The sequence below is a fragment of the Balearica regulorum genome, chromosome 4 (genome assembly GCF_011004875.1).
Source record: "Balearica regulorum gibbericeps isolate bBalReg1 chromosome 4, bBalReg1.pri, whole genome shotgun sequence".
In the NCBI taxonomy this organism is placed as follows: domain Eukaryota; kingdom Metazoa; phylum Chordata; class Aves; order Gruiformes; family Gruidae; genus Balearica; species Balearica regulorum.
The window spans coordinates 46,064,058-46,086,825 of record NC_046187.1 but is presented as its reverse complement, the minus strand read 5'-3'; the positions used below and the strand labels follow the sequence as shown (position 1 = coordinate 46,086,825).

At 39.4% G+C, this 22,768-nt stretch overlaps 3 protein-coding genes across 5 annotated transcripts in view; 2 read left to right on the top strand and 1 right to left on the bottom strand.

Moving 5' to 3' along the window:
* Positions 1-9,937: 9,937 nt before the first annotated feature.
* On the top strand, positions 9,938-10,591 carry LOC104637133 (claudin-24). The gene has a single exon (XM_010304513.1). It carries the CDS (start codon positions 9,938-9,940, stop codon positions 10,589-10,591), a length of 654 nt encoding a protein of 217 aa, XP_010302815.1.
* Positions 10,592-11,818: 1,227 nt separating this feature from the next.
* LOC104637141 (claudin-22-like) lies at positions 11,819-12,475 on the top strand. The gene has a single exon (XM_010304523.1). The coding sequence runs from the start codon at positions 11,819-11,821 to the stop codon at positions 12,473-12,475; it is 657 nt and encodes a 218-aa protein (XP_010302825.1).
* An 895-nt stretch (positions 12,476-13,370) lies between these two features.
* Positions 13,371-22,768, bottom strand: part of WWC2 (WW and C2 domain containing 2) — a 103,859-nt gene continuing 94,461 nt past the window's right edge. For all 3 annotated transcript variants that reach the window (XM_075751941.1, XM_075751940.1, XM_075751942.1), the window contains exons 22-23: positions 18,052-18,179; positions 13,371-16,044 (exon numbers count right to left, since the gene is read on the bottom strand). In XM_075751941.1, coding sequence (XP_075608056.1) covers positions 15,978-16,044; positions 18,052-18,179 — 195 coding nt within the window. In that variant the 3' untranslated portion in view covers positions 13,371-15,977. The remainder of the gene's footprint in view (positions 16,045-18,051; positions 18,180-22,768) is intronic.

Genomic DNA, 22,768 nt, shown 5'->3' with positions numbered 1-22,768 from the left:
CTGATGACAAGAAAGGTAAAGGTTCTGCATGGTAGCTGTGAGATGATTTGAGCACACTAATGTTTTCTGTGACCTAGAAAATAATCCAAGAGATGTGACTGTTCTGTACTTAAGAGGGAGGAAATGCCAAAGCTACACACTGACTCACCTTTTTTTCTAATATGTAGTATGCCTCATATGGGCACAGTATTTGGGAACTGAGCTCCAGATCTTTAACAAGATGTTCCTTTCCATTCCCTTTCCTCAAGTCACCCCACTCCCAGTCTTTCACAATTTGGACATAGTTTGATTCTGATTCAGAAATCTGAAAAAAACTGCTGCTTTCTTGCATTTGTGGAGATGTAATAAGAGCTCAGCAGGGAGCTCTGGTGATCAAACATTTCTGAAAGCAAACCACTTACAGAGGTGAGAGAGAAAGGCTTTTCTGTTAGGGCTACATGGAGAGACACCTGCATGTTCCCCATCATATCTAGCAGGGAGTAGAGGAAGGGGAATGCTTGTCATCCCTCATCTTCTTCTATACGTGTGCTGGGAAAGGTCTCTGTCCTCTCAATATCATCAGAATACAGAATGCGCGTGCTGCAAGGAACATGAACATCATACCAGAATTCAAAATTATAGCAAATCATACACTGAATGTGATTTACTGATGGCGTCAATAACAACAAGAAGCTGCTTCCTTTTAGGTACTGCAACAAGAGGAACGTTGTTTGTAAGACAGCAGACAATGTCCATCTCTGTGACGTGCTAAGAAAGGAGGACAAAAGGGAGAACAAGAATGTGGCCTTAGGAAAAATGATCTGTATTCCAGGGCTTCATTAGAACAGGTTGCTTAGGAATGCTGTGCTTTATCTCTCAGCAGAGATTTTTAAAGAAAAGCTAAGTAACTGTCTGTTAGTCTAGGTTTGATTTGTTTTGTCTTGTAAGAAAAAGATGGACACAAAAGACTTTTCATGCTGCTTTAAATTTATATGGAAACTACATGTAATTTCATTCCACCTCTGTGGGGAAACTCCCCAGGTTAAAAATATTTTTGTACCGTGCTGTCAGTGGTGTTCCTGTGGGTTGTGGTTGGTGTAAATGGATGTATGGGTCAGAGAAGCTCACTTGTACTCCTTGAGGGATATAATGCCCCATTTTTTCCCTCTACCACAATAGCAGCAAATTCTGTGATCGTTGTCCTGCAGAGAAGTGATAATTAGGTAAAGAGAAAGCATGATAATATACTGTAGCAGAAAGGGTTTTCACATGAATACAGATGTATTACTCTCATCCACTGAACCTTTACTTTATGAAAATCATCATGCACTTGGTGCCAGAAGCACTTTCCTAATCTCATGCCATCTGTGCTTCTGGCAGAATATTACAGGAAACTCATTTGTACATCCACTTGGGAGTGTATCCTTCCTGTTTAAAAAAACAACCCGTTTTTAGATCATATCTTACAGTGGAACATACTAGATTTCAAGCAGACTACTGTTGAGAGAATTAGTTTTTTGCCATTTTATTTCTTGATCTTGAGTTCCTATTTTCCCAAAATGGCAAAATGCAGATACCAATATACCAACAAGATGGTGCTATTCACAATATTTCCAACTTCAGGAAAGACTTTAACATTTTTTTTTTGTCCTAAAGTATGGTGAACAGGAACATAACTATGGCAATCATGATCGTAATGGTGTGAAAGAAGAGAGGTTTATTTTCCCACATTAATTCTCTTATGGAATTATAGCATGCACACTGTATTGAATCCCGACACTGGAAAGGTAGGATCACCACAAGAGAGATCACTGCTCTTTCATCTGTTTAGAGATATTATATGTATTATCTCTAAACAGATATATATTAAGGTAGGATTAGCATGGACAAGACCTCTGCATAAGGATATTAGAGAGGTATATACAAAAAGAATAGTTTTGAGATAGTGAATTAGGAAGAATAGTGAACATAACATAAGAACTAGGGACTAGTAGATAAAATCATCTAGTAGTGAGTTTATAATTACAAGGGATAAAATTATGCAAGGCAAAATTAAATTGGAATGTTATTAAACTAAAAAATTAAACTGTGGAAGTTATTGTTACAAGGTGCTTTGGCTGCACTAAGTGTGTGCTTTAGGAGCAAATTCATAGGGGAAGAGTCCATCTAAGTCTACATCATCATGTTTAGTAGCCTTTAAGTACAGGCTCAGGGACCTTTATACTGTAGGACGGAGACAACATCTATCTATCCTTACCACGTTGCTATATTCTTTTCCTGCTGGGCTAGATAAACTTTTGGCTTGGCCTGGCCTAGTACTGCCATTCTTGTATTAGTGAATGCAGCTTTGCAAATGTATACCAAGCTCAGTACCATGTATGTCTGCATTATCTTTATACATTCCTCTTAACTTATGCAGTTGCTACCTTTTGTGTACATGGGATTTTGTACAAAATACAACAAAGACTTGAGTATATTGCAGAATAGTCACTTTCCCAGTATCTCTTGCTGGGTACCATATTAAAGAAAAAGTAGACTCTGTGGCTGACCAGAGAATTCGAGGCATGTGTCTCCTCAAGTGAATGCAGGTTATCTTTATATTGGGCAATACCAATTGTAACCACCTTCACAATTGTTTTCTTGCAGTCAGAACCTAAGCCTCTTCGCTGTCTTTCATTTAGGATAAAGCATTCTCCGTTTAAATGTTTGAATCTATGGTATGAAGGTAGCCCTCACCTCTGTGCAAGCGTGTTTAGAAAGTGTGTGGTACTTTGCAGAAGATTCTTAGTACCTTTCCAATATGCAGTTGTCATCATCAATTAGTTAAAACAGACATAACTATCATGTTACTATTGCAGAGGCATGATATTGGAAGTCTTCAGCAGTTCTCTCTCTCTGGGTTGATATTGAATATGGGTAGGCTTTATCTCAATCTACTGATGCAGAATTAATCAGAACTCCTGCAGTCTCACTGATCTCAGCTCTACTGTATTTTGCAATACATCATGCATTGGATGTGTTAGTGGATTCTGAGGGTGCTGCTGGGTGGCTGCAGTCGGTGGGAGGGACAGGGGAAAGTGAAGGGAGGAAACTGCTGTTCCTCCTTCCCTCCCTGCACCCACCCCTTCCTCAGGAGTAGCCATAGGCATCTCTACTTGACTCCCTCCTTGCTACCCCCCTGAAGGAACCTGAATAGATAGAGGCCTTTTAGCTTTTTTGATGTAAAGTAGGGAAAGTGAGAGGGAGTAGAGAGAAGGGGTGGGGATGAATATGACAGAAGATGACAGTAAGGTGTATATTTAAGTTTTAACTAGTACTGACAAATTTAATGGTTTAATTTTGTTAATGACAGGATGTCATGAACCCTTTAAACTATAAGCCTGCTTAGATTTTTTTTTTTCTTTTAAGTGGAGGAGGTGGGGATGTTTAAATCCTGGGAGGGAAGAAAACCTTTTTCTGGTGGCCAAAAAGATCTGTAATGTTAGAACAGTTGCTTCCTAGGAAAGACCTCCCCTTTCTGCATCTCCTAGCTTCCTGCACCTTAAAAGGTAAAACACTAAAACAGTTTAACCCACTAAAATCTGAACAACCACCATATTTTCAAATTACTACCAAAAATTTGTTCAGCATCTTTTTCTCCCTTCCCTCCCAAATCTCAGTTATGGCAGATAAGCAAAACGCCACAGGTGTCCCTCACTTCCTTCACTTGTTAGAAATTCTCACAGCTCATTTAACACTCTGGCTAGCTTGATGTTAAAAGGTATGTGGCAGTCTTCTAACTTACGGTTAATGAGTCCATATTATCTTTGTAATCCCTATTGTCATGCAATAACAATTCCCCATGTAGGTTCAACTGGGTACTACAAATAATTTCTCATAAGTTTACTGATAATAAGAAATGCATCTTAAGGAATGAGAGAAAGCTTATTATAATAATTGTTTGCAGGTGTTAAATGAAGAGCATTATAGAAATATGTAACACTCTATTAAACCAGAATCTCATAATAAGAGATGGATAATGATAAAGAAACCTACACATTTCACAGCTCAGAAATTAATTTCTTAGACTTCCATCATTCAAGGAAATCACATTCCAATCACTGTTGAAGTGACATGAGTTTTCATACTTACAATAATCTCCTGTATTGACAGTACATCAAATATAGTTCCCTGAAGAATAAGGCTAATTTTCTAATCCAGCCAACCCTCACTTTGAAGTCTGGATTGGGACGGTGATGGAAAAGTTTCTGCAAACGTTGAAGTACTGAGCCTTAGAGCATTCTTTATTCTTCCAGTATAATGATGGCAAATTTACCCTCTCTCATTTCAATCTTTTGAATAAGTCCCTAAAGCAGAAATAGGCAGTTTTTCACCTTGCTGTGCTTAACTCTTTCAGTGCATTTCCCTTCTAGATCTTGTCCAGCTGCCATTAATTTTGCATGACATCTTATTTCAAGTTTTTGATTAATCTTAAAGAAGTGAAACTGTTAGCAAGGTCTTTCAATCCCAGAAGTACATTTCTTTTGCATACGTAATAGGCCCTTCTTAAAGTTGTTTAATGAATTACATCCAGTGTTTTAAAGAGGGAAGGTATGCAGGGTTGGGCAGTCCCTGCAATACTGAGAAGCTGGGAATATGCCCATTTGAGGACGGAGGTGCTATTCAGAGGGCCAGCGATGGCTGTGCCCTCTTCCCACGTGAGAAGGTTCTGCAGCCCTTTCCTGGCTCTTCTGAAGGTGCTGAGGTGGCATGTGCTCGCTGAGTCCTTGCCCCAGCTTTCCCTTGCTCTCTGCAAGCCGGCCCTGGTGCACCAGCAGCGTGGAATCATCAGCAGTGGCTGTGCTACTGGGGTGTATTCTCTGCCTGCATCGGGGAGGGTGGATCAGAAGAGATGATGCGGCCTTTGTGATGATTTGTTTCATCTCTGCTGGGCTGTCACCTTCTGCTGTAACTTCTCCACAAAATACTCAGTTGTTTGTTTTGTGATGACTTTGCTTTAGCAGTGTCCTAGCATTCATTGAGCGGCACTATCTACAGGAACAAATAATGTAGTCTCATAAATCATCACCTCTAAATATTGAGTTAGATGTTTTATGAAAGTGTAATGACACCACGAGCTTACTGTGTGTATGTGTTTACTTTTTTTTTCCCCCTTTCAAAATGGAAATTGCCATTATCTTCATCACCAGCATACCCCTTTCCATACTGCCTCTCTTCCCTGCTTTCACAATGGCCTCCAAGTGCCCATAATTAAGATTTGCTGCTGTGGATCGCACTAGGGTTCCACCAGGTATATGACAACCAGTGCCACTTGTACACTGGATTATTTGTGGATGTTGTGTCCGTTTGATTCACTGGGCTTCTCACATGAGTGCTACATCGACCCTTCCACCTCTAACTGAGGCTGTGTCTAACTTGGTACTGTAATTTCAATGGGGGAAACAAGGAGGCAATCAAACAGAAGAACCATAATAACTTTAGTAATAAATAAAATTCAGATCAGTCCACTTCATTAGCAGGCCAGAATGTAGCTGCTATCGCTCTGTTGCAAAGTTTATGACTCTCAGTGGCTGGACACACACAGATAACTATTCAGGGAAAAGTCAACCTCTCCCTACTGTGATGTTCTCTGAAGCACCCTGAAACTTCAGGATTTACCAATACAAATCATTATTTTTGTCAAATTTCACTTAAATACAGGCTAGAGTTGGTCAATACGGACAGCAGTATGAGCTGTGTTTCATTGCTTGATGTTTGGCTTCATTGAAGGGCACATTGGATATGCAAAACCAAAAGGTGCTCCAGCATCACAAAGTTGGGTAAGCAAATGCGAACTCCCACAACTTCCAGTTCAGGGAATAAAGCAGAAAGCAAATGACTGCTAAGCTGAATGAATTAACTCTCTTGTAAGATGCTGAAGACACTACCTGCCAACTTCTGACAGCAGCTATGTTTTACTGGCTGTAACTAAGATTCAGTTATAGAAAATCTATACACTGGCTCTTATTTCCATCTTTTGCATATGTATCTATAAGATGGGAATCTAAAGATAAGAGAGACCTGTGAATGATTCATGAAAATAATAGGTATTTAAATGAGCAACGGAAAATATTTGGGGAACTCCGTGACTATCTTCATATTAGAAAAAATAATGGTAGTGTCTGGGGAGCATTATTTGAGACAACTGTACCCCACGAACAAGCAGACTTTTGGACTGCTGGAGGATAATAAACAAGCCCACAACATGAACATGCTTACACCTTACGAAGGAACTGAAAGTATAGGAAAGATTCAGTCTCTTACAATACACTGACTGCTTTTGTGGGATTAAATTGCCTAATCAGCTCCCAAAGTGCTGCACCTGATAGTTCTTTCTGCTTATGCTGAACATAAAACATTTGGGTAATTGCGTGGGCTGCAGAGCTGTGTAAAGACAATTCCCGAATACTCTTTGCAGGGGCTAAAGTATTAGTGTATCTATCTCTGGCCATGGGGGTTCCCAGAAGAGTTAGTGTAGTGCTAAAACTTTTAAAGAAAATATCTATTACTTGCAATAAGAATCCTTGTGTTCAGCCTGAAATGGTTTTATGGGGAGTAAAAAACTAATGCACTTACCTGCATAAAATGATACGCATGCTGACCACCCTCATTCTGCTTTAGTCTAGTCAAAATCAGTTTGCAAAATGATGCTTGGAGTTAGTTTGAATGAATGATGTGATCTCCAGTGCTTTAAACAGTATTACTGAAACTGTAGGAACCTGATCGTGGCCTGCACTATATTCTTCATGGGCATCATCTGTAATGAGAGGTACAAAAGCTCAATGTCTCACAGAACTGGCTGCTGCAACAGTGACATGGCAAGAGCAGCAAGTGTAAGATGTACCAAACTGTGTGTCTGTGGCAAGTGCTTGGCTTCAGCAGGGCTGATGCCCCCGAGAGCCTGTGTTGGCTCCTGCATGAGGCAGGCACCAGCAAAGTGACCAGACATCTCTCTTCTCTGCAGCTCAGTTCCTCATATGCCGAGATTGTTTTTAGATGCTTAAGCCTCTGTAGGATGGTATTCCTGAATGTTACGTACATCAGGCTTTCAAGTCTATAGGGGAAAAAAAATAATAAATGCTCTAAACCCAGTCAAAACCTAAATTCATCCTCACATTCCTTACCAGAAAGCACACTGGTCAGTCATAGCTGGACCCACTCTTCCTTTTCTTGACAAGCTTGTGTTAGACGAGCACAGTCCCTGCTGCAGAGGCTGGCAAGGCAAGAAGGGGAAGGAGAAGGGGCAGAATTGTCCTGGAGCAGCTCGCCTGTGCGTGGGTCCCGTGGCACTGGCTGGCTCCGGAGGTCCCTGGCAGGCAGCTTCCTTGCCCCACTGGTTTCATCTCCACTGAAACTTTGAGATGATCTGTTGTTTCAAGCTGTGCAGATGTCAGCAGATGTGTTTTGTCATTGCAATATAACAGGGCACCCTGGGTTTATGTTTCATATTGCTCTGAGCAGTAGGGCAGAAACTGATGGGAGCCCAATTCTAGCCCTTAGGCTTTGCAGCAACTCTGGCATCTTGCCTTCTGTGTAGGCACAAGTCTATCAAAATAAAATTATTCGGGTAATGAGACTTTTTAGATATGAGAGAAAGAACAGTGCAGAGGAAAAGTGTAAAAGGACAAGGGAGATGGGACTAAGCCAGTTACTGAGCCAAGAACTTATGTATCTCAGTTCAGCTGGAAGATCTCTTTTTGTTCATGGGTTTCCTGAAATTTTCATAAGATCAGTAAGTTCCAAGTAAAGGCAATTCAGACCTTGTTACTATCCTGGCAACAAGGCAAGTCTTACCAATCCCCCCTCCGCCCCAACTGGAAGAACAAGGATTCTTTTATGATCTTGCACAGGATAGTATAAGGAAGCTTTGCTTGCTTTAAGTTAGTGCATGGTTAATAGTGAGTTGCAGAACTTAATTGGCAGATCTTACTGATGCAGTGGTCTGAATGCTTCTGATTGCTAAAATTTAAAGGCTGACATACTGCTCCAGCTGTGGTCAACGTTAGCAAAATGAATGGACTTCGCATGCCTGACCTTGTGCTCTCACACTGTTGGAATTAAAAGCAGAGAAGAAAATGTTAAATCTTCGCAGACAAGACAAGCACAGCAGGCTTCCAGTAACAGTCTGGCAGTAACCATGATTTTAAAGTGAAATAAGCATGTAGCCCGTGAATGAGCAGAAGCACTCCTGAAGTGTAGTTGTTTATCTGAAAACTTATTCAAATGACATGGAGTTTCTCATTGAATGTTGCGATGGTTTCCAGAACTAGCATTCTTGCTCTGAACTGAGAAAGGGGAGAGAAACGACACTGCCAAATCTGAAAATACAATCTGGGGTTTGAATGAATGCAGGGTTGGTCTTTTTTCTTCTTTTGCCTAGTGGATGGCCAAAGTTAGAGCTTTGCTTGCATCAGTTTGTTCCCAGTGTTGTCAGTAATATCCCTGGTGATTCTGCTCTTGTGCATGGTAATTTTTTGACCAGGTGTAAGCCATTGGACTGGGTTGGCACACCAGCAAAGGGAAATGGGTCATCTTTCCTTGTGTTGGCTCTTTGTAGCTTGTGACAGGAAAAACACAAGGGTTAGAAATTAAGACTCAATACAGAAACGAGGAAGAGGAGATCTTCTCATAGTGAAATTTCTTAATGATACCCTTCAGGATTTTGGAAACCTTCAAAAGCAGTGTTTACGTTTTTCCATCACCTGATAACCCATTTTAAGTAGCTGAGAAATAAAATATGCAGATGGGTACGTTATTGCGTCTAGGAAATGAAGTCAAGAAAGACTGGAAAACATCTCTGGGTCATACACGTGTGCATGTGTTCACGCTGCTCAGCTCCTTCCCGTACAGGCTGTGCTGATACATCTGTGGAGGGAAATAGCAGATAAACCTTCTCCTTGCTGACCCTGCAGACAAGCACAAGTGTAGCTGACATGAGAGCAAGAAAAAAGCGGGGGTTCCTAGTGGGGTAATGGCATAATGGTATCTTGCTTTGATCAGAAAGGTACTAGGCATTCCTGGCCTGGGAGCATTGAGTGCCAAATGTTGTTAGACACTAAGTGTATATGCTCTGTGCCATCTGGGACGTGGGCTCTAGGAAAGGCGACACTGAGCTGGTGTAAGCTGCTACCATGGTGTTGCTGAAGTCCCGGGGCAGGTAAAGTTTATGCTGGCTGATGATCTGCCTGGGTTCATTATGGTGGAGGGATGTCTAGGATTTCATTTTCTACGGTACTTTCACCATACCCGTCTCCTTTTCCCCTTAAGAGTCGGTCAAAACAAAGCCCATTTTAAAAGAAATGAATGTAGAAAATGTGAAACATAAGGATCTTTTACAAAGCGTCTTTTACAGTGCTGGGGACATAAAACAGGGCAGTGGAAGATAAGCCATTATGTATGTTGAGGAAGTCTAAGAATAAAGATTATGGGCAAACAGTCTACCTTTCTTTACAAGGCCTTGATTTACATCCCTGAAATCTCAAATTTAGCTATTACAATGAAGTCCTGTTGCACACAGAGCTGACTTTTTATCACCACTTAAAATCTAATTAATCCGTATTGAAGCACAAAGATTTCTGTTGTGTTTTAGGGTGAGGGGTCATAGAGCCCTCTTTGTTCATCCTCAGGCTTGTAATCATCAGGCATTGGGATATAATTTTACCAAGCAAATTGGAAGGTAACAGATCAAATCCTTATCGGAAAGCCTAACTCATGGTTTAGTGAAGTCCTTCGTCCTTTATGTGAAACTTTATATTTGGGAAGAACAAAAAAGTGTTTCAGAGCCTACAAAGGGTTAATAGCAAGGGCTTATATTTGGGGCAGCAGAGAACTAAAATCATCATAGCTTCCACCATCACTCAAGGTAGCAGAACTGCTGGGGAGACCTTCCTCCTCAAGTTTTTAGGGCTCCGCTCCTATAATGGCCTTGGTCTACCGACCAATGATGCAGTTCAGTGGCATGCTGTTCTCTCTGTTGGGATGGGTCCTGTCCTGTCTCACGACCTACTTACCCCAGTGGAAAAATCTTAATTTGGAACTGAACGAACTGGAGATCTGGACCATGGGACTCTGGCAAGCTTGTGTTGTCCAGGAAGAAGGGGGAATGCAGTGCAAGGACTTCGATTCTTTCCTAGCTTTGCCTCCAGAGCTCAGGATTTCTAGGATTTTGATGTTTTTTTCCAATGGATCGGGGCTTTTGGGCCTCTTGCTCTCAGGATGTGGGTTGGACTGTTTGAAAATTGGTGAAAGACAACAGGAACAAAAGAAACGGCTGTTGCTGTTTGGCGGAATGCTCTTCTGGATGTCGGGGATTACAGCTATTGTCCCAGTTTCTTGGGTTGCCCATTCCACAGTCCAGGAATTTTGGGATGAGAATATACCAGATATTGTTCCCAGGTGGGACTTTGGGGAAGCATTATTTGTTGGCTGGCTTGCTGGATTTTGTCTTGTATTAGGAGGATCCTTACTTAATTGCACAGTCTGTTCAACTGAAGTCCATCTATCTTCGGTCCATTATGCAGTAGCAGAACAGCAAGATCAATGTCAACACTTGGAAACTGAAACTAGGCCTTAAAATGGAAGGGTTTAAGCGGAACAGAAAGACTGCCCTGTCCTTTTCAAAACCCTAGTGCAAGCCAGAAGCTTGTTCCAGTAGTAATTCAAAGGACTCTTTGTTACCTAGCTGATTTCCTAAACTTATGTCTGTTTTCTCCATAACTGGTATTGGAAGGTGGTGTGTTTTCTCACCTGCAGAACTGTTTAGAACTTTGTTGCACAGCAGAAGGCTGAAGTTTTCATAGAGTGCGCAGAAAAGGTGCTTTTGCTTTCTCAACTGCACTGTAAAATCCTGAAAATGAATATGCATGTTCCCTTACAGCATGGCTTTTAACCAAAATATGCTTCCTTTTCATATGTAACCAATTAAATCAGCCTCAAAGCTTGACTCCCTGTTGCAATTTTCCACTTGCCTAATACAATGACGTACAAACTCGAGAGTTTTCACATCCTAAACAGTCTAAATACATGCATTGCATCAAACTGTTTTTCTCTGTGCTCGGGAAGCGTTATGCTAAGAAAACCGTAGATTTCTGAAAAATCTAGCAAGCCTTGCAGATGTCTCTCTGTGCATGGGGTGTTGTGGGGCGGGTGCTTTGTAGCCAAGCAGCTGTGTTTTCCCTGTCTAGCACATTAAGCTGCCCATACAAGTTATTCTAAGTGTTTCTGGCTCCTGCCTTCTGTATGCACCAAAACCAGGCTGAGAAATGCTGCTGTAAAAAAATACTCACACTATCTTCTTCTGAGACAGGTATTGAGGCATAATGCATCCTGTCAAAGGCTCCTTAAGCTCTGTTCACTTCCACAGTCAGAACATGGTACTGTGACCTTTAAGCAAATGATCTTTAACTGACTACAAAGTGGACACCTTCACTTGCTGGCAGTAGGAATGTATTGAAACTTAAATTTTAAAGCAAACTGTGAGATGCCAAAACTAGCAGAACTGCTGTAATGTGTTAGCAGATTGATGGAAAGCAAAGTATATATTTTTCTTACAAAAAGAAAAAAAAAGCCAACCCCAAAACTAACAAAAGGTGAGCCCTGCTGTGGCCACTCCCTTCAGCGACTGGTTTATCACCCTGCCTCCCAGTCCCCCAAACACCACACATGGCACCACAAAGTGGGAGGGGAAGGGGTATTTCATGCTTTATAAAGCATTGTTTTACCTTTTTTGTTCAGAATGACAAAGAATTGAGCAGAACAGAGGCTGCAAAAGCGAGTTTAGAGCTTCTGTGACTGCTTAAAAATGAACTTGGTCTACAGATGCAGTCTACAGTTAGTTGGATTTCTGTTGTCTGTACTAGGATGGATTTTAACTGGTACCTGTAGCTATTTACCAGACTGGAAAAATCTCAGTTTAGACTTAAACCTACTGGAGCTTTGGACCATGGGACTCTGGCAAACCTGTATAGTCCAAGATGTAGGAGGAACACAGTGTAAAGATTTTGATTCTTTCCTAGCTTTGCCTCTAGAATTCAAGATTTCCAGGATTTTAGTATCTACAGCAAATGGACTAGGACTTCTGAGCCTTGTAATCTCTAGTCTCGGTTTGGACTGCCTAAAGATGGAGAATACAGAGCAGAAGCTAAAGAAACAGCTGTTACTACTTGGAGGAATACTCCTGTGGATGTCTGGTGTTCTGGCCTTAGTCCCTGTTTCTTGGGTTGCCCATACAATAATCCAGGAATTTTGGGATAAAGACCTCCCAGAGATTGTGCCCAGATGGGAAATAGGGGATGCACTGTTCAGTGGTTGGTTTGGTGGATTTTTTATAATTCTCGGAGGATCTCTACTCCTCTCCCCTATCTGCTTATCATCTGACCATCAATTACCAGAGCAGTATGCAATGGCAGATATGCAAGACACCCATCAACATCTGGAAATTGGAAGTAGAAGACTTTAAAAAAAGGGTAGATATCAGGTTTTCACATTTCTTACTGTAATGGAAGAGTAAGAAAGGTTTACTGTACAGACAGGTTACTGCTTACAAGATTGGGGGGGAGGGATTGTTTCTTACTAAATAGTTCTTTTAATCACTACTTACCTTCAATTTTAATTACACTGATTGGTGAGCTATGGAGATCTGAGTCACCACTGTACTTCTCTAAGATGTGATCAATTGTAGATTTTGGTTTTGTAGTGTGATTTGTTTGTTTGTTTTTTCTTAGCATAAGTGAGTATAATAATCTTTCATCTCTAAGCATGCATAGAGAGTTGACCATCTTTTAAATGGCAGAACTCCTACTGGGGCTGCTTTAAACAATGTCTTTTTTAAACTACTACTGTTTTTTGTAAGTTCTGAAGCAGTTGTAGTGCCAGTTCAACCAGCATTACAAAACCCTAATACAGTACAACCCTGAATGACATCCCCTGGACCTCTATCACTTACACTAGCATAAACAAAATGTTTTGAGGCATAAATGTCGTGTCATACCAGATTCTCCATCATGCATGCATGCACGCGCGTGTGTGTGAATATATGACTGAATGTATCCCTGCATAATCTCTAAGGAAAGGCAGTATTTCTGAATAATAATACTGGGATGTTGCCCAGTGCAGAGCTGACTATGTTCATTGCTATTGCAGTTTTTACTTAATGAATGTAAAGAACTAACTTCAAGTACATGAATCACTTTCTATAGAACTTATCCTAAGACTTGTCAGTGATTGATTAGACTTTCTATAAATTGCGATGATTTTACAGTGACAAAAGCTGTAGCAGCCATCTGGTTCCACAAAGAGCACATAAAGACATAGAACAGCAATAAAAGAATTAACACACTGGTCTAGAAAAGAGCTTTGTTAAAAAAATGTATTTTCCAATCACTGAAACACAGGGAAAGTGCAGAGACAAAAGTTAATCTATGTGATGCATTTGCATACTCTTACAGACAAAATTAGAACAGAAACACATTCCAAATATAACCTGATTAAATACTTAGTTCAGTCCTGAGCATTTGATATTTAATACAGTATAAACATAGCAATAGTAAAAAAAAAAATCTTATTTGATTTGTGTTCTATTATGATTTCTGCTAAACTTTGCTCATTTGGCTAAATAGTCTTGTACCAGTAATACTTAAATTTTTATATATGCAACTGCAGTGAGATTGGTACCTGGAAATAGAACTAATTACATTCATTACACCCTGCTGTGCAGAGTAAATTCCACTTCAAGAGTAATATTTATAATTCTAAACTGATAGGGGTTTATTTGTATGTATTGTTTTAGCTTATTCTATTGAGTTTCAAGTGTGAATAATCTGAATTAGTAAAAAACCCCCAAAACTCCAAATCCAGAAGTGTTAAAGCTGCCTATAAATATGTTCTACTTTACTTTACCAATTTGGAAAATGAGGAGGATGAATATGTTTAAGTCATTTAAAAATGAGTTTTGCAAACTAAAGTCAGGAAATACTTTCATTTTTGACCTCACCTCACACTTACAAATCAGACGATACTTTTTTTTGAAAATTGCTCAGTATGTGAGGAGAAACAGCTAATCTGGCAAGAATTTAGACAGCTCTAAATATTTTTCACAATAGCATCCTTAATGTCAAATATTTTTATGGCCAGAACTGAACTATATTAAGCAGAACATAAATAAGACTGTAAATAAATAAAAGAAAAATCATAACGTACACCTCTAAACATCATTCTACAAACAACTTATATAATTGAGAAGTTGAAACTGTCAAACTTCATTTCACCTCTACATTAAATAATTCCAGATTTGTTTTTTTTAAAATTGACCTTTCAAACTTGAATGTTATGTCAAACCCAAGAAATATAAAACAAATGGGGCATTCATAAAGGATGTTCAATCAGTCATCTTGCCCAAAATAGCATGTTTGGCTATACATTTAAGTGAACTGATGTATTTGTGCAGAAGGAAACCCTTGGGTGTCACACAGACCTCTCTCCTCACAGAACTGTCACTTTGAATTTGAGACAGCTGCTACCATATTGTGGTTATACTTGCTTCCATTTTCTCACCAAGTAATTATAGCCTTTTTGAAAGATGAAGTCCATGCATATGTGGCTTGTTGTTTGGGGAAGAAAATGTTAGCCAATGAATTAAATACATATGAGTGCAACATATTAAGTAGAAAAATGAAATAATTGTGTTAGCTGCAATATCCACCTACTTACACCGTACTTGCAGAAGGTCAGACCCCAACTGCTCTCCCCAGACTGGGCTGCTTAAACATCTACATCTGATGTTCTGGATTTCTTACCCAATGAATCCAAGTTGATGCTGCTTCCTGGCAGAATATGTCACATAAGACAAATTGAAACATGCCATTCATATCTATTTATTAAACTTGTGCACCCTCAACTGCATAACAGGTCAACTGTGTATTTTTAAAAATAATGTTATTTATTGTACTGAAATAGGTGAAGACCTCAAGTCAGGAACTTTTCTTTTCAAAAAGGGTTTACTTACCAGTTAGTACGTGACAGATTTTTCTCTTGGTGCAAATTACTTGAATGAAAACATTTTTGTATCTGTAAAACCTAACACCCACTTTCATGTATTCCTAGCTGGCAATACGACAGCCTCTAGGACAAAAGAATAACGCAGAGAAACTCTCATATTTAAGTGTACAGCGGATATAATTATTCCCATGTCAATGTTGGTATTGTGAATTTGATTCAGCTTCTAGTTCAGAAAGCAGCTGCCCCTTGTGGTAGTGTCATTATAATAAGTTTTTAGGGTTACTTGTCTGCCTTGCCTTTCTCACTCTTCTGCAGATGCAAGAAACCTTTTAGTGCAGGTTAAAGTACTGTACATTCACAAAACTAAACTCCGAACTCTGTCTCTTCCTACAAAGTATTAAAGAACAAAACCAGAAGAAATTTGGTTTTGGAAACAAAATTCCAACATGGGTGATAAATCTAATTAGCAGCTGTTGGGAGGCAGCCTTGATGTTTTGGAAGGGAGCTTACACTTGTGGTTAACTTTAAACTATAAAAGTCACACTCTTGTACAAAAATATTGCATGGCAAAACAGCCATCTTCACAGTCTGCTCACATGAAAATAGTGAAAAGATAATCATCTGTTGAACATAATATTTCTCAACACAGTGCAGTTCAACAGGATACATGCTTAGTACTGCCTTTGTTCCTTTGTTCCATCTTTACAAAATAAACACACATGCAATACATACAAACTGTACAAAATCAGCATCAGTATACCAAAATTAATCTACTTTGGTTTTCTGGTTGTTGGGGGGTTTTGCCATTTTTTAAGCATACAACAATTCAATTCACTGTATTTTACAAATAAACATATCAATAGTGAATGTAAAATAGAAGATCTTCAAAAGCAGGTCACTGGAACTACAAAGTTCATCTGAAAAGAGATGAGCAAGTGGAAAAACACTTCAATGAAAATGCGTAATTATACATCATCAGCTGGAAGGGCTGGTATACTGATCTTTGCTCTTGTGAAGTACGCAATCTTCTCCCTGAAATTAGAAAAGAAAACAAGCTGTTATTTTACTATTTATGGCATGACTCCAATGTCATCTGCTGTACAGTTGCCAGTGTTACAGCATAGTTCTTTAAAATACAGGTTTGGAAAACATACAGTGAGGAAAATACACAGTGAATTTATTTACAACAAATGCAGTTACCAGAGCATTCCGACATACTTCCCTTCTTAGGCAGACTTACGTAAAAAGCAGCTCCAATTTTGAAAAAAGAAAAAAAAAATCAGTATTTCATTAATAACGGCAACGATGGGACTGACGTATTGATCTAGTCACTGAATTGTCTATGATGATATTTCAGTGGGGGGATGTGAAAGGCAAAACATTTTATCCTGACTTGGGAAAAGGGAAAGGAAAAAATAAAATAATTGGGTCTGGGCAAGACTCAGAGAAGCAGAATTGTCAACCCATTCTCTAGTTGCTTCCCCTGTGCTGTACCATTTCTGTCTTCTATGAACTGAGAGGTTACTGAAGCATAACAAGTTTACACAAGCTTGTCTGCCAGCAGCCTAAAAAGCAGATTATAAGTATTGGGGGCTTAAAAAATTAAAGCTCAGAAGAGTCATTCTTCTTGAGAGCTTCAAAAATGCCTTTGTGGGGTTAGTCTGTGAGGCTGTGGTACTGTAACAAGCGCAGCTAGCAGGGCAAGTACAATTCAGCCTTAGGAGGCAACTCTTTGTCCAGTCGACTAAACCATGTTTTTGACTGGTGAGACTTGAGTTCCCATCAGGAACAGTAAACTGGATTCCTCGGCTAATTGTGCGGTGATTAGGAGATCAAGGAGAATAGAGTCTTACGATACCCTTCTTGCAGGGGAACGATGTCTTGAGCACCATTACTTGTTCCTGTAAACTGGTGTAGCAGTCTGTCTGTGGTGACTGTTAAATGACCAGCACTGACCAAAACTTTCTCCAGACTTGCACAAAAAGTGAAAACTGTTTGAAGACGCTCTAACTTTCATACTGAAGATAAACAACTCAGCTGTATTGCTTCTTTGCTGAGGTACCCCTTTCCTTTCTCTCTTGCTTTGATTCTGCATCACTTGCAGTTGTGGTTTGCAACATCTGCCTCACAGGCCCTTCTGGGCTTACGGACTTCTCAAGCTGCTCACAATAGGTCAAAAAAGGGAAAAAAGTCCTCACACATATTAACAGCTAACTTAAGTTTCCTCTACAGGAATTCAGAAATCAAACTTTAAAAACATGTGTTAGTGACAAAACAGATTAAATAAGCTTGCAGTACCGCTTCTATGTGGAAGAGTAAACATTATATTTTTTAATCAACAGTTTTACATTTATTTTGGTATAGAAGTGTGGCCTTTGGGCTGCTAGCCTGTAACCTGCTGCCCAGCCTTTTAGGAATTCAAACCAGTTAGGACTAAGGTTTGAGACAGAAAGTGTTCATTCTGGCTTATACTAAGCAAGAACACTTGATTAATTGCTCCATGTAATCGGTTGTTGTTCCCACAACCAAAAGGAGGATGGAAACAAAAAGGAGGAGGGATTCAAGGTATCCCTTTAATAACAATAAGCATTGAGCAAGGCACAAGTAGTGGTTAATCACCTTCCTGATGAGATGTATACTGTTCTTCTCCTGAGGAGCTATTTGCTTTTGGTACCTGCCCTCACCAGAAAAGATCCCATTACTTAAAGCCTACTGTCAATCTGCAGTGGATGAGGTGAGCCACAGCAATGGTCACACATATGCTTGCCCACAGCGGATGCCATGTAGTGGTCTGATGCTTTTCACTCTGCTTTCTCACCACCACCACGCAGCTGCCACTTCTGCCACATGAGTAAGTTACAGAGGTCCGGTCCTTTGAAACTCCAACTTTGAGCTCTGTTAGAAACGTATGATGTTTCTTGCAATTCCAAGGCGTGTGGATTTTTGACCGATGTTACAGGGCACGTCTGATTATATTTAGAAATAATTCATGTTACTTCACTGTGTTAAAAAGAGCATGAAAAGCAGAACAGGCCATACCTGAAAGACTGCACCTGCAGTGGCACTTTCTGGCTCTGCTCCCGTAACCGGCATACATCCTTAGAAGCTTTCCTCATCAATTTCTCAGCACTTAAACCTTGTTTCTGTTCTTCTTTTGACTGTTCAGCCTGTAAGTGGGGAAAAAACAACTGTGTTATGCTAATAGTGAACAACTACTCATTTCAAAGACACAACATTCAACACTTGGCAGTGTTAGGTCTATGGTTGGGCTTAGTGATCTTCAAGGTCTTTTCCAACCTAAATGACTCTATGCTTTCTATGAAAATCTCTATACAAAGGGTCAGCAAGACAAAAGACTGACATCACAAGCCTCAGTCAGGGGCACGAAGTAAGACAGCAGAAAAAATAATAAAGCAAATCCTGATAAAGCAAATCCCATGCCATCACAGGTGGCTATTACGTGTTATAAAGTTTGATGAGAGATTTCTTAGGGCTATAGTTAGAAAATACCCAAATTTGTATGAACAAATGTCTATCCAAATATCTTTTTGGAACAAGGAGACAGCGATTCTTTTCCCATGTAAAATACTTGTATCTCCTAATATGAAAGCTCTCAGGAAAGCTGCCTATACCTAATCTAAAATGACAGACAAAAAAAATAGCAAAGGTGTGCTCTCAAAATACACTTTCAAGTTTTGTTGACCTTGTTAGCAAAGTTCATATTTATGAACTCTTGTGCTTTTATTCATGATGCGACATTTGTTTTTCACATGGGACTCACCTCTTTCATTTGCATTGCAGCAGTGTAAAAGCCAAGGCGAGTGAACAGAACACCAGTAGTAATGAGAGATCAAGGATCTTTCTTGATGTGACCATTGTTGAGCAGCTACAAACCCACCAGTAAGTTAAGAGTATTTCCGTACCTCAGTATTGCTGGCTGTATTACAGATGTCTTTTCCAAGCTCTGCCACATCAACAGGACAATTGCGCAGCTGTACCACCTGCCATTTTGGCAATAGACTGCTACTAAGAGTTGTGTGGTTTTTGTTTTTTTTTTAAAAAAAAGCTTTATCAAGAGTTTCTGAATGCCCAATAATTTGAGCAGCGGCTCTTTTTAGGTGGGCAGTCACCTGGATTTCTTAGAGAAACAGCCACCATTCATATGCAGATGAGTCCCATAGCACATACATTATCACCCCTATCCTGTGTGGGGTGCATGGCACAGGCAATGCCACCTTGCACACCATTGTGTGCACTTCTAGACTGCAGGGACTGTCAGACAAGTGTTATTTACTGCATTTTGGATTTTGCCAGCCATCAAGATTTAATAGAAGCAGTTCGCGTTCTTAAACAATTTTTGATGCTTAATTTTAGGCACTGGGACTTGAAAATGCTGTTCTGTTACCTCAAATTAAAACACAGTTAGTTTGTAACTTAGGAGTTCACATCTCCAGGTCTGAATTTAGCCCAGTAGACTCCCCAAACAATAAAACAAATTCAAAAAGTTAGTCCATACTGTCAGTTTCATAGCAGGTATTTATAGAAATCTGTTCACAGCAGGATAGTGGTACCCTTTGTCTACTGGTTTATATGAAAGTGTTTTACATGAAAGAGCACCACTCTTTCACAAACTCACTCAAAATCCAGTCAGCTTGTACTGCTGTTAACTTCTTCAGCCCCCAAATCCAAAATAGCTATGATTTTAAAATGAAATTAACCTATAAATATTGGTTTTGTTATTAGAGAATGTAAATTTGCAATCTACAACTGGGAATGTATTAATTTTACATATGTCACTAGCCATAATGTTTATCAGCTCCCCTAGTTAATATTTATTATCAAAGCACTAAACATACAATATTTCAAAATTTCTTAATTTTATCTTTTCCCTACCTACACATGAGATTCTTCTGACTGCTGCATTTCAGGTTAGCAGCATAGATGACTTATTTGTTTTAACACTATTACCATATACTCCTTTTTCATTTTTGTAATCCTTTTTTTTTTTTCAGGATGCTTTCAAGAAAAACTTTGATTTCAGCCCAATGTCTCTAAGAGTATGCACGTGATAAGGTATGTACACAATCAGGTTTATAGTTACATCATGTTTCTTGAGTGATTTACAAAGATAATGAATCCTCCATCTATACAAAATGCAGAAAAGTACACTAATACATTTGCCATAAGTTCAGTAAGTGCCAAAAATAAGTGTCAGATAGGAATCTCTGAATCTGCGCTTGGCTTAAGCATGAGATAAAGAAGAAACACTATCAAAATTAAAGCTGAAACACTAATTCCTGTCTTGTTCTTCTGTAGTTTTTGTGTAGAAGAAAGTGAATCTAAAGAAAAGCTGGTAACTGTGCTAAACCCCAACACACTGAACAAGGACATATTTGTGGTATTAATGACATAATTACAGATTACCTCTACAGAGAAGATGTACTGAAAAGAAATAAAGATCTTTACAGATATTCACAGGAATCTCTTTTGGACACAAAGCCAAAGTACTTCAGAGGACAGACAGTACGTATCTGAAAACTTAGTTGTATGATGATTTAAGACTCAAACTTTGAAATACTGCACGATTTCTCACAAAAATGCAATCTAAACAAGAGAAAATGCTTCTGGTGCGCAGAATCAACTACTGTTTTCTGATCTGCAGGTATCAGCGGGCTTTACGTACTTGCTGTACGTAGGAAGGTGTGGTAGGAAGGGAAGATATGGAGTCTGTGTATTTGGCTTCAAGCAGAGTAACTGTGTGCTAGCAAGCAGCCACTGATTTTCAACATCCCCCACATCTGTGGTTTCATTTTTCACTTGAGACTCAATTTCTCTGGCACTTCCAGCTGCTGCATTAGTCTGCACCATTATAATGCCTGCAGGATCTAAAAAATAATCTATGACAATGTTCTCTAGGCTGCTGTGTTTTGCTAACTCAAGAGGAAACATTGACAGCAGAGTACAGCATTCTCAGAGTTGTTCAGCTCCACAGGGGAAGGCGGCAATGATTTTAAGGGTAAAAATATTTCTAGAAACTTTGTAAGCACTCTTCGAAGAGATGAACTGGCTGTGATCATTGTTCTTTTAGCTTGGAAAAGAGGACTTACATGTTGTGTTGCAGCCTGCATGTATTTTAGGAACATATATTATTACCCTTATTCCTCATCACGGTGTATATCATGGTGTTGATCACTGACATCAGAGATATAAAATATGACAAACCTATCTACTGCCTTGAAAGAAACAGATGAAATAAGAAAGCACAAATCCAAAGGATTTATAATATAAAATGTTGCAGAGACATACTCCAGTGGGAATAGCTTTAGATTTGGTGTAATTTTAAATTAAATAAACAATTAAAAATTAACATTTCTATTCTGCATCCAGCATTAGATATAAACTATTAACTTCTAAATAAATTTAGCTATGCCTCTATTATAAAGCCCACTACTTTTATGGGTTAGAACTTAGAAAGATCAAATTCATACAATGAATTTGTGTGGTAAAAACCCCACACAGTTACACTGTGTGATGTTTAAATGTTGTGCTGTCTCATCCCATTTTGCCCAAGGGTTTGTCACAACACTTGTCAATGCTTAGCCTAAACTTGGGTAATATTTTATAGCGATTACAGAACGCCACCATGCCAAAGAAAGAGAGACAGGAAGATAGAGAGGACAGAACAGGGCATAAACAGAACATACTAGGAAAAGGTTTTGTTTCCTGAGCTATCAGATGGTCAAGGACTTCTTGAAGTAAGTGATACCATTATGGTTAATGACCTCTGATGGATTTTTCTTCCATGAATGTATCTAACTGCTTTTTGAACCTATGCAAACTTGCAGCACTCAGTGTTCTGTGGAAAACAATTTTTACAGCTTCTAAACGTTGTGCTATGTTTGCTTGCATTTAACCTGCCACCTCTTCAATTCCCTGCTTCCTGTATTATAAAAGACAACGATTAATTGCTGTCTTCCACCTCACTCATGGTTTTATGGACTTCAGTTGTAGCTACTTAGCCACTGCTTACATGGAAGCTGTTTCCTCCTTTGACCATCCTTGTCAACCCTCTGTAGTTTCATTATCCACTTTAAGAAGAGGAACCAGAACTGAACAATGCTTAAGTTAAAGGCATAACATGTATTTATATCATAAACCCATGATTTGTTTTGTTCCAATTTCTTTTCTTAGTAATTCCTGTCTTACTTGCTTTTTGACATCTGCTGACTATGATAGTTTTGTTTCTTCTATCCAGAGTATCTAATTCCTAATTCACAGTTCCGCTCTGTACACGTAAATATGAGGATCATCCCTTCCCTCCTCTACATGAGGCTATTTACTGACATTTAGCTTTTTTAAAAACCAAAACCACCCAAACAACTGTTGCTTACATATTAGGAGGTCCTCTGCACCTTGTTAAAACTGCTTTCCATTTTTGTGACTCTGAATAACTGGTGTCACCAAAACACTCATCTCTATCAACCATAAATAGCAGAAGAGTACAAATCTCTCCTGGATGTCACTAGCAACCTCCCCTCATTGAAACCTGATGTACAGTGACAGATATAGATGGGAAGGAGACTCCAGAGGGCATCTGCTCCAACCTCCTGCAGCCTAGAGAAAAGAAGACTCCAGGGAGATCTAATTGCAGCTTACCAGTACATGAAGGGGGCCTACAGGAAAGATGGTGAGGGACTGTTTATCAGGGAGTGTAGTGACAGGACAAGGGGTAATGGGTTCAAGCTGAAGGAGGGTC